Raw genomic sequence first — 20,446 nt, forward strand, 5'->3', positions numbered from 1 at the left:
ATAATAAATAATTCCTATGTGTCGTAGTCTTCGTCGTATTCTAAACACATCCATTCGAATACAATGCTAACTTTAAACTTCCACCACTTTGTGCACTACAACCATGTTTATAGAACATATATAATTTGAAATAAAAATGGTAACTGTTAAATGTGTAGGCTACATATATATCCTGTACATTACTGTGCCTTATTACATTTTTCCTCATTATATGTATAAGCTTTACAGTACAGACACAAGTAGGCTATACAACATTTGCTGACCATGAGTAATTTGTTATTAGATTTTAAGTCTAGGCAGACATGGAGAGAGAGGCTGGTAGACGGCCCTTGACCTCCAACGGGAACATCATGACCTGAGTCTTAGCAGTTTCCAAGAGAGTGCCCAATCTCTTCTGGCGCCAGGTCATGCCCTTGATAAGCTCAGCAAGGCTGCCTGACCTTGGCTCACAACAGCCCTGCTGAAGGATTCCAGAATTTCTGTTATCCAGGGGATAATCACACTGTCATATAACCACTTAGGAAAATATTCCTTTCCAAAGAAAATGTTTTGAAATTGTTATTGAACTAAAGAAGTATTTCATAGGTCAACACGTTTAAAAACATACTCGTGGTTATACTTTATGGTGATGTCATAAGCCAGCATTACACTAAAGACAACTCCAAAACACTGTAGTTTATCTGATATTTTCACTGCTTGACCAATATGTTGTATAAATTATTTTTTCTAAAGATAGATTTTCCCTATTACAGTTTTTTAAATTACTTTTTGTAATGGTGTAGGTGGAGCTCACGAGCTAAAATTGTACGATTTTAATATCTTATCTGGATATTGAATATTATCTGCTCTTTCCATCACCAGGACTGGGAAAGAAAAATATTTACTAAACCTGTAAGAGGCTGATTAACAAGAACATTAAAAAATGAAAATCGAGCGTCACCTACCGGTCACACTACTTCTACAACCAGAACACCGTGTTCGTTAGTAAAGCTTTTGATTTTCGATTCCTTCGTGTTTTAAGTGTTGTCAAAGAATAAACGGTGATTTTTACATTGTGTCTTATAGCTGTATATTAGTTCTAGGCCCCATATTATTTTAACCAATCCTGCCGTATAAAATGACTTCCTTTCATTTTAAATTTTACTGAAAGGGATGCTGTACCTTTGCAAGCGTAACAACCGAAGGACTACAATTCCCAATCTCAACAGCTGGCACTACGTGATGACGTCACCTGAGCGGACCCCGCGGAGCTCGCGAAACCTGACTGTACTTGAGATTGACACACCTAAACAGGAAGCTACCGTCAGTTCTTTCGCTTGAAAAAGTTGTGAAGGAGTACTAGCAGTTTTAACTTTTATACGAAAAAAAGAACCATGGATAAACTTCGTCGTGTGTTAAGTGGCCAAGAAGAGAACGAAGAATTAGGCCTAACTGCTCAGGTAAAGATCTGCTATTAATTTGCAAAATACGGGTGTGCAATGCCTGTATGTACCGTGGCCTCGTAATATTCTGTTTCTTCATGTGTTTTTTTTCGATATAATTTTTAAAAACTACTATGATGCTGCGTTTTATGTTGTTTTTTTTTGTGGCTGCATTATTATAAATCGTTGTAATTATCCTGCATGTTACTGCATAAAGATAATTGGCTACAGTGTTGGTATTTGCTTAAGAAAGTTTTTGCAAATCGATGGTGGATTAGTTATTTCAGCAGTCCATGTCATTTTGCTTAGACTTAAGCGTTGAAGCATTCACAAGTATGCGGGTTTGGTATGAATAACCAGCCTACCAGACTTTGCAGGCGTCACTGCCGTGCATGTGACCTTCAGTGAACCTTATCTTCCAGACTCAATCCATCCTGTAAGCTTAAACTGTTTCCCAGATGTGCCAGTGTTTTATAAATGCTCAAAAACAAATCAACCGTTCCTGTAGTTAAAGAAATTTAAGATAGTAGGGGTTGTCATAGAGTTTATTTTCACTCTGCACACATTTCCTGCATTGGCAGGAAAAGAACTATTTCCACAAAGCAATCTTTATCCTTCTTTTTTTTTAAAAAAAGGTCCACAATTAAGGTGGGTGGTACCACCAAGGCTGGGGACGGCTATTTCCTCTGTGTGTTAACTTCTCATTGCTGATTTTTTTCATGCCTTCATAGGAAGTGATCGATCAAAGAAGGTAAGGTATTTGATGGCAGGGATTATGTAGGATGAAACAGAGTTTATAGATATAGTATTTTGCATGGAACGAGATAGACTGTCATTTATTTATAAAGCTGGTAAAATTGCATTTTGGTGTGATATTTTATAAACCTCTTTATTCATTTGCCTCTTTACTTATGACTAAAGTCCTTTTCGTGTAACTTGGGACCCAAGAAACGTTTTTTTTTCCCCAGACATTCCTAACACCAGTTTTCATACATTTAAAATGCTTTATCAGAAATATCCCACACACAAAAATAAGGCCACAGCTAAAATTATGGAAGCACATGTATGTAATACACCATACAAAAACATTGGTATGTAATTAAATAATAAGGTATAACTTCAGGGCATGACAGGTAATGATGGAAGTTGATGCTACTTTTGGATTCATGAAGAAGATTTCATCCAGGCCACAGCATTCAGATTCACCTCGTACTATGCTGATATGCACGTGCCTAAGGCAAGAGAAACACTCATACTCGTGTCGTGGGCATCAGGAAGTTGCGTACCTTGTGACTTCCTGCTCATGTTATACCTCAAGGTCCTGGATGCCTCTACGCTCAGCTACAGCACACGGGTGAAGTGGTTCGTCATCTGTTTTGCCTGCGGGATCCTGTGTTCAATCCTCGTAAGCTGGCTTTCCTCCTTCACTCACACTGTTAAGGGACTGTCCCCAAAGGCTGTTTTCTAGAATGGTTGTTTCTTTACAGCGTTGAGTTGTTAATCACACTTTCACAATATCCAGCACCTCTCATTGGTCACACTCTGGTCAGACTGACAAGGAAGAAGATTTTCCCTTCAGAATTTCTTGTAGCATTTTACTTGAGGGGGCATAAATAATGTAGTGATACACAATCACTTAATGTATTAACCAGAAACTAAGTTTTAGTTACGTACTGATCCCATGTTTGTTCATCACTAATCAGTCATAACGGTTCATGTATTTCATGCACTTACTAAATTTGTTCATGATGTGTACTGGAGTAGTAATTGAGTTAAGTTACTTGTGCTCCACAAGTAAAGTGCTACTGAATTTCTACATTAAAAAATACACAGCATGGTCATGCACCTGTTGAGTCTTTGTGGTTTGACGCGGTACACTTTTCAGTGTCAACACAAAGAATAGTTTTTTTAACAGACATACCCCAGTTTTGTGGGTGCGCAGGGTTTTTATTTATTGGCAGCAGTTCTGTCCTCTTTTCTTTTTTTGATAAAGCAAGTTTTTCACACGCTGTAAAGAGGAAATGCCCTTAATCACGTGTGTATTTCTGATTTTCTTTATATGTCCACTAGATGGCGATACTTGTTTGTTCTATAGCACTAACTTATAAATCTGTAATTTTAAATTCATGTACTCATGTATTCAGTTACTCAGTAGTATAAAACAATAACAGCTGTGCCGGTTAGAGCAACAAATGGTTTAGTTTACTTATTCTATATGCCCTGAGGTGGTTAACAGGCTTGATAATGTCTCGCTATGTCCTCTTCTGTTTCGAACAGGGAACAGCACTTCTTTTCGTGAACGTTAAGCTCTTTGCTGTCTTCTACACATTAGGGAACTTTGCAGCATTGGGAAGGTAAGAAAACATTAATATGCTATCTTGCAGTTTCCACTGTAAAAAAATCTGAAGGAGAAACACAGGTGAAGCAGTTCAGTTCCCCAGCCGGGATTAGTGTTTAATGGTAAAACTTGTTTCTAATGAAACCGATAAGTGGAGATGAGACTGTGACATGTTAACTACTTCCTGATGGGTGGTCTTGCATGGATGGTAACTGGTCTGTATCAGAAAAGCATCACTCAGTCTCTCGTCCAGTTAACATTTAAACCGGTAATATGTAAGTGTTTATAACTCTTCAGGGAAACCTTTTTGGAACTTTGATCTTGTCGTCGATGTCACGCTACAGTTGGTTATTGGGATTTGTTTCTGATTAGCTTCAGTCAGTCTGGCATGCACACAAAATTCTAGAAGTTTTGGTCCTGTTAAGCTCTTCCTTGTCTTTGTCACATTTGCTTGGGTTGAGCTGGAAATTCACTGAATTGTAGCCATTTCTGTGGGACTTTTACAGAAAATAGTAGATCCAGGTGTTTGTTGAACCACTGACCTGTAGGTGCACAGTTTGCTCTGGCTCTTTCTGTCTCTCCATGCCGACTACCATCATTTACAGATGGCTTGCAGGCTCACCAAGGCTCTGTGCATCAGCAAGGCCTTGAGACCCTAAACAGTCAATGGCACCAGCTAAACGCTGTGCAAGTTTTCTTTCCTAGTTTGGTTTTCATTGCAGCCTTCATCCATCAAAGGCAGGGTTCTTGCTCCAAAGGCAGCATGTCTATTTGTTCCTAAACATGTATGATTATTTTTAGTTCAGAACTTAAGAACAGGTTGGTCTTTGCATTTTCCAGTGGAATGTTAGGTTGACCCTGTCATCTTGGGATATTTCTTTACAACATCATTAATTCTCTATTGACAGTCTGTACTGTTTTGGAGTTTATTTCGATTTGTTAATCATAAATTGGCCATATTGTGAACAAATGTGTCCTACCTGTTAATGATTTTAGGAGCTCATTAGTGTTCCACCACCTACAACAGGTATTTCCTTGACTTCCAAGGCTGTGAGTGAATGGATGAAGGTCACTGAACTTCCCGCAGTAATTTCTGCAGCTTATTTTTTACATCACATACTAACACCCTTGTTTGTACCACAGAAACTCTAATCAGACCAATATGTAAACAAACGCTGTTTCATGCTGAGGTCCAATTCACAGCCCACGAAGCTGGGCATCTACCAGGGCCCCAGTTGCTCATTCCTGCTGTTCTTTTTCAGTAAGATGACGCACAGCGTTCTAATAACTTTTTTGCAACATTCCACTGGCGTTGTCACTGAACTGTCACTGTCATATTGAGGTGACAGAGTAATCCCCAAGGTGCATGTTCATAACTGCTCTGGATGGTCGTTTTTCTTCCCACCTCATTTCCTGTCTGGTCAGGCGTAGCGGAATGTGGAAAGAATGTTTAGCTGGAGTCTCCGTGCTGATTCCAGGTCAGCAGGCCTGTCGGGGGAGAGGAGCGTGACCTCCCATTGCCCACCTGGCTAGCAGGTTGCCCCGTGCCGTTTCTGTGAAGGTAGAACAAGACAGGTGGTGGTGTTGAGGTAGAGCTTAGGTTCTCCTAATCACAGGCCTGTGTGAACAGAGCTCTGAAGGAAATTCCTGGAACAAAGTGTCTTGTTGTCAGTTTTGGGGTCTCCTGGTGGATTATTTAGTCAATTTTTACTTTTACTTTAAAGCAAGTCAAAATGTACATATTACATAGTGTGAGTATGAGGTGCATTTTCTTTGCTTATTCAATAGGCCGTGATTTGGGCTTTGAATTTTACCTGTTGGTCAGTAAGTTTATGACTGATTTTCCTCATTTTGTATCTATATATAATTGGTTATACGCAACCTGTGTTGAAGTGTTGTATTCTCTTTATTGTACATCTGAGGGAGAATGGTTAGTGGGTGATTACTATACTAATAAATGTGATTTTGAATATGTGCATTCTGAAATGTCTCCACTGGCTGATCAGTGCAGGGTCTCATTGAGCCTGTCCCAGTCTATTCCACTGATAAATGTTTAATTTTATAGTGACTGCATAAATACACTCGTACGTTTAGACTAAATCTTGCTGATTTACTAGGTAAATTAACACCAAATTTTTGGCATTGATACGGATTATGTGAAAATGATCTGAGCCTAGTACGGACATGCAAATAGGAAGGCAGTCTCCATTAAAAGGGTGAGCATACTTCAGCAGCATCTAGCAGAGTTGCACTGGCTTTGGCAGCCATAACGGGCATTTGGAATTGACACGCAGCTGAATGAGTAAGCATCGCAGCCTTCACACCTGCTTACTAATGAGAGGGTGTCTGTCTTAAAGGGACACTGCTCTCATTTCATCTTACTGTTGGTATTCATGAGAGCATTTTTGAGGTTTGTGAAGTATTCCTTTTTTTAAGCCCAGTTACTTCTGTCAAGAATTAATCATCACTGATGTTATCTTCATAAACGTGTTTTGTGTGCTTTTATAGTGTTTTATATTTCTTCCTGCTGTACTGTATTCAGCTCATTATTTCTGAGGTAAATAATCAGTGACTTCATATATATAATTTGTTCTTTGTGTATGACTGGGAACAGTGGCACTGGTGCCTACAGATTTACATGTGCATGTTTAGGCTGGATCAGAGGAGAGCCGCCGTGCGATTCTCTCGCCATGTCTTTCTGGAGTCTGCTCCTGTCACTTTGGTTCTGCCAAAGCCACCTGCGTCATAAGGCAGCAGACGGCATCTTGTGTAATTATCCTGACATTTTTATGTGCTTCCAGATGTGACTGTCAGAGTCTGTGTTAAACACACCTATTAAATTCCGGCAGTATGCTCTCTCCCTGAGATCTGGATTAGTCGGTGATACTGAACATGATTCTGCTACCAAGGCTTCTGGTTGTAATACCTGATGAGGTTTTGCTGATGCATTCGTGCGGTTTGGAGCTGATGACCCTGCTCTCTCTGCTTCCTTTTCTGCAGCACGTGTTTCCTGATGGGACCCCTGAAACAGCTGAAGCGCATGTTTGAACCCACCAGGTTGATTGCCACCATAGTTATGCTGGTAAATGCTTTTACCTCGTTTACCTTGCGCTGTGTGTCTGGGAGCTCTCTGCTGCCTGGGTGGGCCAGAGTGAGGCTGGATCGTACTGCAAGACATGGTACAACTTAGGGGAGAACAAAGGTGCCTAGATGGTATTACTAGACTAGATGTGAAACGGTATGAACATATAATATTATCATTATATTGACCAAAATGATCATGCTTATCAGTATTACCATGGTATTGTTAAAATGTGTTAAATGGTCAAAAGCTACTGAAATCATTTAATCAAGTTTCATATTGAAAACCACAAATTAAATTTGCAAAATTATATGGTTTTTGTTTACATAAACAATAAAATAATAATATGGCCAATCCCTTACATAAACATATGAAAACCATATCAATTTCTCAAATACACATTAGCATAAAAAATGCCCAAAGTGCTGTCACTGCCTGTCGCCACGTTTTCACTGACGTAGAACAAACCCACGCTGCTAACTTTGGTTGATGTTGAACAATATCGTGAGATTTTCACGGCGTGGAAATTAATAATTACAATTTGAAACGGTACTACCAACTGCTGGGAAAATATCCGTGTTTTATCACGAAACCGGTTCCCGTTTCATCCCTACTTATGACTTAGACCTTTCTGATTAAGAATCATGATTCTTGATTATTTTTTTGAACAGCAAACATAAAATTGCAGGGAAATATATAAACAGACATTTTTGTGAAGATCTTTCCTAATCCTGATACCATTACATATATTCCTTAGTTACAGGTTTGATTTTATATGTAACTAACATCTTGAGTTCTCTAATTAGAACCTGGTAATTAATTCAGCCAACAGTTTACACAAGTTGATTAAGATTTTAGTGAGAAGGAAATTCTGCACAGCCTCCATAAACAAGGCCTGGAGTTTCCCTTCCCAGGCAGACACTCAGTTCAGTGGCTGTTAGGGCTGCATGATATCACATTGCGATATAATCACAATATCTGCACTGCACGCCACATGCTACTGTCTTGGTAAATCGTGGAAGCGATAAGCACTGAAGTGCCAGTGGAGAAAGGGACAGATCAGCAGCAACATCATCTTTTGAAAGAGGAGATATTGTGGGTAAACAAGTTAAGAAGATGGAGGTGGTTTGGCAGCACGTTTTGCAGTTTAAAGTCCGACATGTTCAGGATACGCCAGATTTATACAGATTACTAGCCTTTGGGTGTCAATATTCCTCTCATTAATATATTAAGCATACTACTAATGGGCTTTTCAAGTTGTGGGTTTAAGTAAATATCTGTATAATACCAAAAAGTTGGCATCTGGGTGAATTTTTGCGCCCGTTATCTTAAGGCCTGTAATCACATTGCATTTGTTGGCACTGATTTGTGTATGTTGACACAACTTGTGTTGGCAACACCAGCTTGTTTGGCACACTCTATTGGTAGATAAGTTCTGTCTGGGTATAGTTTATTTCGGGGGAAATTTGATCTCCTTTCTCATTTTATAAATAGAGCAATATTAAGCGCAAATATTTCAAATAATCACAATGTGATATCATGCAGCCTGAGTGGATGGAGCTTTTCGATTTTGTGGAAGACCGAAAACGGTTCGGGCATGTATGGCTATTCCAAGTATTTAACATAGAGGCTCCAATCCTTCACCTGAAGGAACAGCCTCTTTTAATTTACATTTCAATGAAGGACAAAGGTTTGCTTTATTGGGCAATATTACCACTGCAATACGGTGGAGGCAATTTAAGAGTTAAATTTAATCTTATCTTACCCAGTCTCCATGAAAGGAAATGGAGACTTTTCTAAAAGCGATTGTTGTTGATTATGGAATTGAGATGTTTTACCTACTTGTCCATATGAGTACTGGGTATCTGTGTCTCACTGATAAATGCTTTGGCTGCTGTCCACTTGCTGTGCTGTACAGATACTTATGCCTGTAGCTCTGACTATGACATTCGGGGGCCTGCTTGTTGATGCTAATGCTAACCGTTGTGATCATGTCGGAATGGATCCCCTGTATCTTCTTGAGGTGCTAAACATTCCTGCCTGTTAACAGGTCCCACCTACTAAGGTCAAGTACCCTGCCTTATTTGTCACAGCACGACACGGCAGACTTTTATGACTTGGTCTGACCTTGTCATTGAGGCGGCGTCCCGCATGGGTCTGTCCTAGGTCCTATGTGGGCTCTGTGTTTACACTGCTGAGACCCTTCTAATTTACACTTGATGCAATTCCATCACTTTAAATCCACTGTTTAGACTGGCTTGTGGTTACAACACACTAGTTTAATGCTCCATTACTTTGACAGGGAGTGTTAAATAATTTAGCATTTAATAGTTTAGCATCACGAGGCATTAGCCTTAGATACTTGGTTTTGGCAAATGTTCAAAAAAATCAATTACTATGTTGTTAAGCTGTCTGGATGTGAATCTGTTGATTGACTGTTACTGTTGTTCAGCTTGCTCCTGTAAATATACGACAAATTACAGAGTACTGCATGTTTCTGTCCTCTCCTAGCTCTGCTTAGCTTTGACCCTGTGTGCAGCCCTTTGGGTAAGTTTTTTATCATCCTCATGCCATGAACATTTTAAAGTGCAGCAAAATAACTTAAAAATTAACCAGTGTTCCCTGTCATTCTTCACAGTGGGATAGGAAGGGCCTCGCCATCATCTTTTGCATACTACAGTTTCTGGCCATGACATGGTAATTTCTTTCTTATCTCTATTGGTCCGAGAAGTAAAATATTGCCCAACGGTGTGTTTGCGTTGCGATATGAAGTTCGGTGCCGTTTTCCTGAGTCCTATCAGCACATCACCACAGTCAGTCACCCTAAAGCCGTAACTGCCTCACAGTGAGCTGCTTTAGCATAGCTTTGCTTAGGTACATGATGAATACCTTCCCAGGTTCCTGGGCTGATGGCGCACACTTAACCTGCCAAACATGCACATGCACGTTGCTGCTTCAATTGACCAAACAGATTAAATTCTCTACCTGTCACAACACTGGCTACTCGTGTATTTTGGGCCATTGAGATGGATCTTTCTATCCATTTTAAAATTCCTGAAATTACCTAGAGCAGGGGTGTCAAACTGCAGCCCTGCAGGGCCAGATCCCTGCACACTTTTGGGTTTCCCCTCATTTAACACACCTGATTCAACTCCTTGCAACCCTTTTTGCTAGTTCCCATGCAGCTCTGGAGCTTAATCATTTGTGGTGGAACAGGGAAAGAATATGAATAGGTTTTTACAACAGTCATGCCTGAAATCTTAACTGATGTTAATAAATGAAATACTAGTAATAAATTTAAATTTTGTCTTGGATGCTTGCACAGATACAGGAACTTTGATGAAAATGTCACATTTTGAGATTGTTTTTGCCTGGCACCAAAACTTTATGGGATATCCACTTTCCTAATGGTCCTCTTCGGTCCCTCTGCATGTTTGTAATGTAAATATTCCAGCGTTTATTTTTTATCCCCCTTTGTCTTGAGAGAGAAACGAATGACGTGTCCCTCCCTCATTGTGCAGCAGAGCACGATTCGGTGGCTGTGGGACTTGCTTGTCAGAAGGAGAATTACGTGGCGTGTGGGGGTGTCCTGTTGGCGACTCCATACAACATTTGTTTCTATGTCAACCTCCAGTGTCTTGGCTGTATAAAATAGTTCAGTACATTTTGTAACATGTAGTCTTCACTCAAAGGAACCCAACATCCAACTGACTCTCCGGTACAGGGCTACAGTGGAGGTATGGGAATCCCAGACAGGGGAATCCCAGGCAGGGGAACCCCCTGGAATGGAAGCCACTCCACACATTTGCAGAACACAGTTTCAGAGAAACCAGTTAGCCTGGTTGCATGACTTTGGAAACCCATGAGATAGAGTACGCAAACTCCATATAGAGAGAGGCTGGAATTCAGGCCCCGTCCCTAAGCTCGCCATGTGAGGCATCAGCGAGGCTGCCACACTGCCCTATTTCTCAAAGGAATCGCGGCTGAAAGTATTTTCAATGAAGCCTGATCTACATACGAACATCGTAAATTCACATCCTCACAAGGGTCTATTTATGCTTACCATTAGGTTGTTTGGAGCTATATAAAAAAAACAAGGATAACACATGGTTGTTAAGTCTTTTATTATAGTTTGTGTTTTGCTTCCAGTATTAATTGCACATGAATTAAATGGGGGCTGGTTTCAGTAAGTGTTCCTTCACAGTAATTCATGGGGCATCCTCCCTCTGTCTGAAAATAAAGCCAGTCTGTTTGCCAAGAGGTGAGTAGGCTTCTGTTAGCATGGTGCTGCAAAGGAGAAACATGTTTTACGTGTTTTTCAGCTAAACTGAAGCTGTCTTGGGAGCTGGGGGGGGGGGCGAGGGGGAGTTACTAATTCCATTGGCTATAATACGTCATGACCTCTGTGGTTAGTGCCAAATGATACAAAAGTGTTGGCATCCAGACACCAAAAACTTCTGCATCACTTAAATCTGGGTGTGGGTCAGTGATGCTGATTCAGGGCATAAAATACTTGTGTGTGTGTGTGTGTGGGGGGGGGGGGGTCCAGGTATTCATTACATTGTCCCTCATTTTGACATTGTGGGGGCCATATTTCTGGTTCCCATAAGGATAACCTCAGTTATGTTAAAAAAAAAAAAATTGATGACTGAAAATGCCATAACACTTGTATTTTGCTTGGTTATGGTTAGGGCTGGGTAGGGGTTAAGGTTGTCATTTTCAGATTTTGGTTTTTACCGTAGAAGTGAATGGACGGTTCTCACAAAGTAATGCATTTCAAAGGGAGCTTGTTACAAGTTTACTGGACTTAACTATAACAATATAAAAATATTTCTGCACATTAACCTAGTGTTAACATGAGAAACAGCTTGTTGGAACCTCCACTTTTGTCTTTGTTCCTTATAAGCCACATGGGTCAGCTACCCCCCCCCCCCATGCCTTGTTGGTCATTCAGGCTCCAACAAACATGCCTCACAATATGGATAGATGATCAGTTTTATGGAATTATCACCTTTTCAGTGAAGATGGCAGCAGCAGTGAAATCTGTACACAGATATTTATATGTAGCAGTGTAGTTTTAAGTTTGTTTGGTTGCTTTGTAGCTTGTTGGAGTGTCAGCATGAGCACGTTCTGTTGTTTTCTGCACTGTGGCGCGTATGTGGCGTTTCTGTGCATCTACGGAGGCAGCATCCTACGTTCGCCCCATTCCGAATGCGTCAGCAGGCCTGGCCCCATCACCAACATAATCGCTGTGATTTTACAGCCGTATTCTGCCTGCATGAGTCAGACCGCTGGCCATGCCGCCGCTGACGTGCGTTGTCGTAGAAACCCGCTGCATGCCTGAGAGCCGTACTCGGTCACCATACACCCACGTGCACTGACGCTCCCGTCTTGCGCACACTCAAATGCTATTTTTGAAAGAAGTAGAATTTACAGTGTTTCACTTTTCATTTTTGAAGGTTATCTGTTATACCTGGACAACAAGAAGTAAAAATTTGGGCATATGAATTTGCTTCAGTATTTTGTATTGTCTTTTAATTTAGGTGGCGGATTGCAGTCCTTATCAACATGAAATGAATGGCTGTGTTAGCTGTGGTGACCAATATTTAAAATGTTATTTTGCCAGTTAGTTGGTCATTTTACAAGTATTTTTGTTTTATTTAGAATTTTTTTAATACTTTTTTTTCCAGCAGTGAGTACTAAGGCAGGAATACTGACCACAATGGCTAGTTACAATCAGGAAGTTGTGTGAAGTGCATTTTGCATGGGAAAAGTTTAAATATATGGCCAGTATACTTTTATGTAGAGAGGTGTTGTGTTAAATGTGATTGGTTGAGCAGTAATGTGTTAAATGTGATTGGTTGAGCAGTAATGTGTTAAATGTGATTGGTTGAGCAGTAATGTGTTAAATGTGATTGGTTGAGCAGTAATGTGTTAAATGTGATTGGTTGAGCAGTAATGTCAGGTTAGACTATCATCCTAACCAAGGCCATCCTCGACCCACCGTCCTGCTCAGTGGCTGCCAGCCTCTGAACCAGGGTTAGGGTGCCAGTGGACTTTTCCTGCCAGGAAGTTATTTCCTGCTGCCGTCTCGATCACTCTGCCCCCCGAGACCCGTGTGTGACGCTCTGTGTTTCTGCTTATTTCAGGTACAGCATTTCCTACATTCCCTTCGCCAGGTAAGCGTCTTTCCTCTGTACGTTCACGTGGATCAGTTACGTGTTTGCTTAAATGATGCTTTTCTCTGTAGTAGGCCGAAGTGTTCCGTTTTATCCATTTGCACAGCTAAAGGTTTATTCCCATGGTTCAGTCAGTTTTTGCCTCTTTCAAAAATAAGCACTAAAAAGGCCATTTCTGTGTTTTCTTCACCGTTTGAGCGTTATATTCCCCAAGCTTCCTACTTTCGGTCCTTTGTGGCCCAGGTGTACCTCCAGGGAGTAATTAAAATTCCCAGAGCGGTAACTGGACATAACCACAGCCAACTGTTTTGTTTTTGTGTTGTTCCCCCCCCCCATCCACAAATGGCCATATGGCATTGGTCAGATGTGTCACACTGAGATGGGGGGGGGCATGGGGATTGTTTGTGGTGTTCGGAGGTGGCGGGTGGTCGTGGTGGGGGGTTTCGCCGAGCGGTTCCCTGAATGAAAACATGTTTTTATTTACATCCGCACACCAATGGGTGTTTCTCCCGCCATATGGCGTTAAATTCCGGCCGCATCCACCCTGGGCTCCAAGCATCACACATTTCTGACCCCCCCCCCCCCGCCCCCCAGCTTGTCTTCCAGACTGTTTGCACAACACACAGAATACACTGGAAAGCCTCCCCATACAGATGGTGCTTGTGTGGTTCTGTGTGGTCCCCCCCCCCACCCCGAGGTTTATTTTTAGATGTTGTCATTCATTATGCTGTGGTCAGGGTGGCCATCAAGGTTGTCTGCCATTGTAATTAGTGAGGGTGTGTTAGAAACTGAAAATCACATTAATTTAATAAATTATACTTATACTTTCTGCATGCATAAAGGCACTGAACCGTTAATGAGAAGCTGCTTGGAAACGCCATATGATATTCATTTTTATGTTGTATATAAACAGCACTACTAATCTGTGAAAATCAGGCTATAGGCTTCCGTTAGCCAGGAAGGTGCACTAATGAAACGGCTGTCGGAGGGACAGTGATGAAGCAGGACTCATGCCTATGCCTGCCAGCGAGGGTCGAGACCCACATGCTGCCTGGCGTTGACATTGATGTCAGGACCTGAGGTGACATGGGGTGTCGGGGCTCCTTTGTGATCAGGACCCCATCTGGTGTCCTGTCTGTATGCCACGTGCCGTCGTCCCCCCCCTCCCCACCCCAAAGCGGAGGAATCTTGCTCACTGCAAATCTGCTAGCTGGCAGATGCTCCCATAATCAAGCGTAGCGTTTGCGAAATCTCCTGTCCCATAGCCTTTTGAGGAGAGGAAAGGTCAGGCCAGTGCAGGGGATGGAAAAATATGGAACAAAGACCCTATAGAAACCAGTTTATCAGACTGGGAGTCCAGCAGCTTTGATAACATGCTCCTGGGATAAAGGCTTATCTGATTGGTGCTACTCCTCTTTGTTCCTGTCAGAATAGCTTACATTAATCACAGTTTAAAGGCATTTACTTTGGTTACATTAGTATGACAAGGTAGTGATTCTGTGTTTATCTCCTTATCTGTGGCTGAATTTCCTTTGATTGGATTGTTCTGATTTGAGTAGCTTATTTGCATTTCCTACTATTTCTGCACAAGAGTGTTATGTCTGCCTTCTGTGTTTTGCCTTGTTTGCAGTACATATAACCACCCTGAGTTTAGAAACCTGCTGTGTCAGCGTTCCCCCCCCCCCCCCCACGCACATGGCTGTGGGGGACCCATTGCTTTCAGGTTTCGTCAGAAAAGGGGAAGCCTTGTGAATTTAGTGTTGATCTTTTCCCATGTCTTCTCTTTCGAAATGAAAGATCATCTGATTTCACTCTCATATTTACCAATAAAGTGCATGGGAGAATTCTGAGAATGGGCGTGAATCTGTGTCTACGTTGGGGGGTGGCAACCACGAATGGTGACTCCCCGCCCCCTCCCAGCCCATCTCTCTTTAACCTTGATTGGCTTCACTCCTCCTTCCATTGCTCCTCCTCCTCCAGCCCTCCTCCAGTCAGTTTCAAGCGAGGGATGTGGTTTCTGCATAGCAACACACGCGGAGTGCAGCGGGGAAAGCAGCAGCGTGACCTTGTTCTCCTGTTGCCGTGGTGATGGCTAATATTGCATCATCCCAACATTACATACCTAGGGGTGGGGATGGTGGGGTGGTCTTTTCATGCTGAATTTGTGTCACTTTACCGGCAAAACAGGGTTAAATATTCATGAGCACCTCCCATACAGCAACAACAAAGGAGATCATACACCACAAAGAACAGTGTATACTGCTGAGTGGTCCTACCCATAATTTTATTTCTGCAGGAATGCATTTCTTGTGCTCAAACATATTGGGCGTGCCAAACAAGGTTTCCTTTGGCTGTTTGTTTTTTTGCCTTCTTACTGTAATTGCTGTTGTTGCTTGACATCATTGCCCTGTTTTGTTATTGTAATGTCTGTTTATCAAACACAATTGTGTAACTGAAAAATGTTGTTGCTTTTCTAGGGACGCTGTGCTGAAGTGCTTCACAACTTGCCTGAGTTAATTTGGTTCCTGCATCCCAGTTCACGTGAAGACTAGTGCACATATTGCAGTGTAAAATGTACATTAATGATTCTCCTAACTGTCTTAAATGCTGTTCTTTTACCCCCAAAGAGCACTTAATGACAGTAACAGTTGTTAAGTCCATTTCCTGTTTATTTTATTCACCGGCTGAATGATTATTATTTTTTTTTTTACAGTGTGAATGTTTTTGATGAATGGTGTTTGGAGAAAAATATTTAAAAATCTTTATATTCTGTACTAAACTATAATAGCAGCTTTATTTTGATTGCCCATAAGTGAAGAGGCCTTTTTGAAAAACTTAAAACAGAATTAATTCATGTTGTGTCTGCAGTGCAGGAGAAAAAGCCCCTTTTTGCTGAGTGCTGTGTCTCTCCTTAAATGAACATTTTAATATTACTGTGTACCGGCAGCTTGGAGTTAATTTTCTCAAATGATTTTCGGCTTTTCTGTGAAAGCTCTGCCCCAAACAATAAATGAAAAGTATTTTTCCATCTTCAGTCCTGGTATCCTTTGGCGTTACGTGCATTTGTAAGGATCGTGTTGATATGCCCGCCTCATTACTTTGTATGCTCAGGGCTCAATGTTGTGTTTTTTTCATAATGGTGACAATATGTTACACGTTGTACTATTAGCCACGCCACAGTGCCTGACAGCATAGCCTCAGGTGACCAAAGGACAGCCTCACATCTTTATGCAGGGTCCCTGCTGTTATCTGCCTGTGTGTTTGTTCAGCTGAAACGAGGAATGCCAGCACCTGCTCAGAGAAAGCTGCCTTTTCAGCATATCTAGAGCCAATGTGCACACGATTTGATTCTCTTCCAGACGCCCTAATGAGCTGGACTCCGGCCACTCTTCATGTGAACTTGATAGGCCCTCATAACACGAAATGCTTCACACAGACAATGGCAAGCTTCATCTAAGGGTGTTCAAGCGATGGCTGGCAGTTCCTAATATGCTAAAGATTCGGTTGCCCGGGCGATGTAATATAATCCATCGCAGTGCTTATGAGAACACATTTCATCCATGATGTTAATAAACCTGGTATTTACTGGCCGCCGGACACAAACACTTCCAGTCAGCAAATGATAGCAAATGGCTGTAACATGTCACTGTGTGACCAGTTGGATCTGCTGGTTTTAATTCACACTTCCAGTTTGAAACCACCGCCGCCACCTTTGAAGGGTTTGCTGTAGTTTGCAGGTATTGGCAGTAAATGCATTTATTTTCCATAGCACTAAACCCACAATAGAATGGAATAGGTGTGTTCGAGTTTATATAGTTTACATAATCATTCACTATTAAAAATGAAGTTGCTTCGTAGACAGTAATATGTTTAAATGTCTAAATATTACTCTTTTTATGGTATTCCACATAAGTGTATATAACACTGGAAACTGTGTATGTTTGTCCCATAAGCTTTTTAGCCTAGTAAACCACAGCTGTGTATTTTAAATTCATTAATTTGGGGCTTCTGTTTTTGTACAATGACTTTTTTATTTTAATCGAGAAACAAAATTGTGCCTAAAAATAACTGCACCAGCAATGCATACAAAAATGTACTAATAAATAAGCATATATGTATATTTTCCACCTGTCAGTACATGTTTTGTCTGTAAAGATTGCAATGTGTATTATAGCATTATATATTAAACATTGTTTTTGCTTCTTGATCTTAAAATAGACTGTGTAATCCTGCATATAAGATGATGTAATTTCATTTTCATGCAGACATTTTATTTATGGAATAGTACTGAATCGTACAAAACTCTTAAAAAAAAGTGTACTTGCCAACAGAACTCCAGTATAACGGCGTACATTATTTTAATACAAACTAATCTAGACATGGGTGATTGGCCTCTCTTCACTACCCCAACGTGCCGGTTAGACATGTCATAACCCCGAAACGGAACACCTGCAGTCCTGATGGAGAAGTGTAAACTCCACCATGATTCCCTAACTCCGATTAACTAAACACTTTATATGAACCAGAACGCAACTAACCATCCATGTCGACGCATTGTCAATATAAACGCTTAAATGCGCACATTTAGCCTTTATGGTTCGAAGGTACGTAAACTGTGGTAATATTCTCCAATTTATGGAAAATTTCGTTTTAATTTATGACGGGATGTGCTGTGTGTCACATCTGCGGACTATTTGAAGAGGAAGCAATTTCCATTTTCTTGTTTTAGCAATGAGATTACTTTTGCAATATTCAAAATTAAACTGCCATATTTTCAAGTAGCCCTGATATATAGCGCCTTTATAATAGCAACAAACAATTACATTTATAATTCCTTTTTGCTCTGCTTGAAATTTAATTTTATTCTAAAATGTAGCTAAATAGATACCGTATAGGTTAGGCCTGTATAACATGGTGTCTCTAAAATGAACCAGTAACCTACCATGAGGAGAATCCTCAATACTGGAGCACATGTGTTTTGAGCGTTTAACCTTTTGAACGTGGAATGTTAATTTCATTCATAATTACGAGAACCTCAAATAAAAGGGTTAAATTAATCCTGCTAATATACTTCACGATATATTCGAGAATAACGTTTGCATCCAATTTATATTAGAATTTAATATTTTATAAATTATTTGTATTGATCTAACGCTATACTGTTATGACGGAATATAGTAATTTGTCTTCCCGAGCTTTCTAACATATTAATGTGGTTTTATAGTGTAGCACTGAAAAAGGATGTGATGCACGCGTGTGAGCCGTTTATTAATGAAGCGGGCGGAGAGCGCTGTTTGGGTGGCGCGTCTTTGTTGTCTCTCACAGCGGGCTCCAGCTCCGACTCCGGCTCCAGCTCCAGCTCCCGCTCCGGCTCCAGCTCCACGGCTCCGGCGCAGCTCACGCTGGCCACGCCTTCCACTGAGCGACATAAAGAGAAGAGTGACTGGGAACCACTTCGGACGGGGCACAAGGCAAGTGGCGTGTGAACAAGTGTGTTCACGACTGCCAGAGCGCCGGCGGATGATGTTATTGGAAATATCCCCAGCGATATTTTACATATTTTGCTTTTCTTCCGGAAATTCGGGTGAAATTTGTCTTAGACTTTAACTGACATTAAAAATGCCTTTTCCACCGATTACCCTGCATCCGCGGATCTCTTCCCCAGGGAAGGAACTGTTCAGGAAAAAGAAAACCAACATTGTACCTCCACAGTCTGTGCTCAGTGGTGGAAAGAATAAGGAAGAGAAAGACTCTGAAAGGGATAAGTTGTCTACCTCTTGGCCAACGGCTAACCTTAGGCAGTTGGGGCGAATGCCACAGCAACAGAAGAGCAAACTTCCTATTCAAAGACCGGCTGTGGACCTGGGGCCAGAGGGGAAACACTCGTGGCTGGCATTGCCTCCTCCTCTGACCAGCTCCTACGACAGCGTGCCTCGGTCCAGCTCGGGAGAGTCGGCAACTCAGAAGAGCAGCAAGCATTCCTCACGGAGCTCCCTGGCCAAGGAGGAGACCGAGGAGGAAATACACTTTACCTTGAGCCTCACTCCCGAGGCGATTCTGGTGATCCAGAAGCGCAACTTAGAGAAACAGATGATGGCCAAGCAGCAAAAGTGCTGCGGCTCCGCCGAGTACAGACATCGGCGAGCGTTCGCCTCCAAACGCGCGCAAGGAGTCTCCAAGTCCAACGTGCCTGTTGCCAAACTGGAGAACCCAGAAGACATCCGCACGATTGTAAAAATCTCATTATTAAACGACCAGTACAAATATGACGACGTGGAGTATGAAGAAGAGGACGGCGACGTGGATGAGACGGTGGTCAGAAAATGCAAGGAGTGGCTCAAGGGAGTTGAAAGTGCTGCTGCCTTTGGGAAAGTGGACAAACTAGCGACTTTACCGCACCTGAAAAGCTGCTAATAAGTAAACGACTGTAGATTTGCACCTCATAACGCCCGAACTGGGAAAAAGAAAAGATCACTGGTTTGTTCAGACACTGCTCACGAGCAAATAGACAGTCAGGTTTATTTTGCGACCACTTTGTCACGAAACCAGCGGAATGTTTTCTGTAAAGCAATTGTGAACTGAGATTGCTACCTGTGGTTGTCATTCAGAACAAAGCAGGTAATTTTCATCACCCTGGCTACTAATGAGCGCTTGTTATTTGCACATAGCATTTTTGTTTAGTGAGAGCCACCCTCTCATTGTAAGACCTGTGTTTATTTTCATGATATGGATATTTTAATACAGGATTGTCTCTCTGGGAAATGTCGACATCAACAGGAGGATTCCACTGGTTCCATTACTTCCCGTAAAGGGACCATCCCTTTGTATCCGCTGAACAAAAGATCAGAGAGACACAGACCGCATTTGAGCGGCTTTGGTCAGACGAAAAAAATGACTGTTAATCACCGAATTGTATGTTGTTTTAGATACACAAATAAAAAGGTGTTACAAAACGAAACGTGTATTTATCGTGAAACAAGCCTTGTACAGTATTTATTATGCAATTTAGAAAATGTTATTTGTTTGCACACGTGTTTTCGTTGATTTTTTAAACTGTTTATATGCAATAAACGTGTAAAATATATTTATGGACTCCTGATCATTACGATGTTAGAAATGTTTGTAAATGCGTTTCACTGATTCTTGGTTTTACCGTAACGGTGCTTTAAGGTGTCAACAATGGATGACACATCCTCTTTGTATTCAGTTACAATAGTCTATAGAACCTATTTGCTCTTCCTAACAGACTGAAAAATAACTTCCGTTTATCTAGAACATTGACAAAACTCACGAATATCTGTTTTAAATAAATTCGGATATGTTTTTCTTTGGTCCCTTTAAGCCATTTTGTGGAAGAAGCTAGCTTTAGGCGTGAATGTTCTTATTAGATAAGCCTCTTAAGTCTGTGCTGGCAAGGTTTTCTAAG

The 20,446-nt window shown here is 41.3% G+C and overlaps 2 protein-coding genes across 2 annotated transcripts; both read left to right on the forward strand.

The window, feature by feature from the left end:
- Positions 1–1,240: 1,240 nt before the first annotated feature.
- sft2d1 (SFT2 domain containing 1) lies at positions 1,241–16,054 on the forward strand. The gene is made up of 8 exons (XM_023822509.2): positions 1,241–1,439; positions 2,740–2,826; positions 3,699–3,775; positions 6,760–6,841; positions 9,353–9,388; positions 9,480–9,538; positions 12,991–13,020; positions 15,498–16,054. The coding sequence occupies exons 1-8, from the start codon at positions 1,374–1,376 to the stop codon at positions 15,535–15,537; spliced, it is 477 nt and encodes a 158-aa protein (XP_023678277.1). The 5' UTR covers positions 1,241–1,373; the 3' UTR covers positions 15,538–16,054.
- A 2,251-nt stretch (positions 16,055–18,305) lies between these two features.
- prr18 (proline rich 18) lies at positions 18,306–20,104 on the forward strand. Its single transcript, XM_023822508.2, has one exon. It carries the CDS (start codon positions 18,640–18,642, stop codon positions 19,432–19,434), a length of 795 nt encoding a protein of 264 aa, XP_023678276.1. The 5' UTR covers positions 18,306–18,639; the 3' UTR covers positions 19,435–20,104.
- The last annotated feature ends 342 nt before the right edge of the window (positions 20,105–20,446 follow it).

Source organism: Paramormyrops kingsleyae, chromosome 3 (genome assembly GCF_048594095.1).
Source record: "Paramormyrops kingsleyae isolate MSU_618 chromosome 3, PKINGS_0.4, whole genome shotgun sequence".
Classification (NCBI taxonomy): domain Eukaryota; kingdom Metazoa; phylum Chordata; class Actinopteri; order Osteoglossiformes; family Mormyridae; genus Paramormyrops; species Paramormyrops kingsleyae.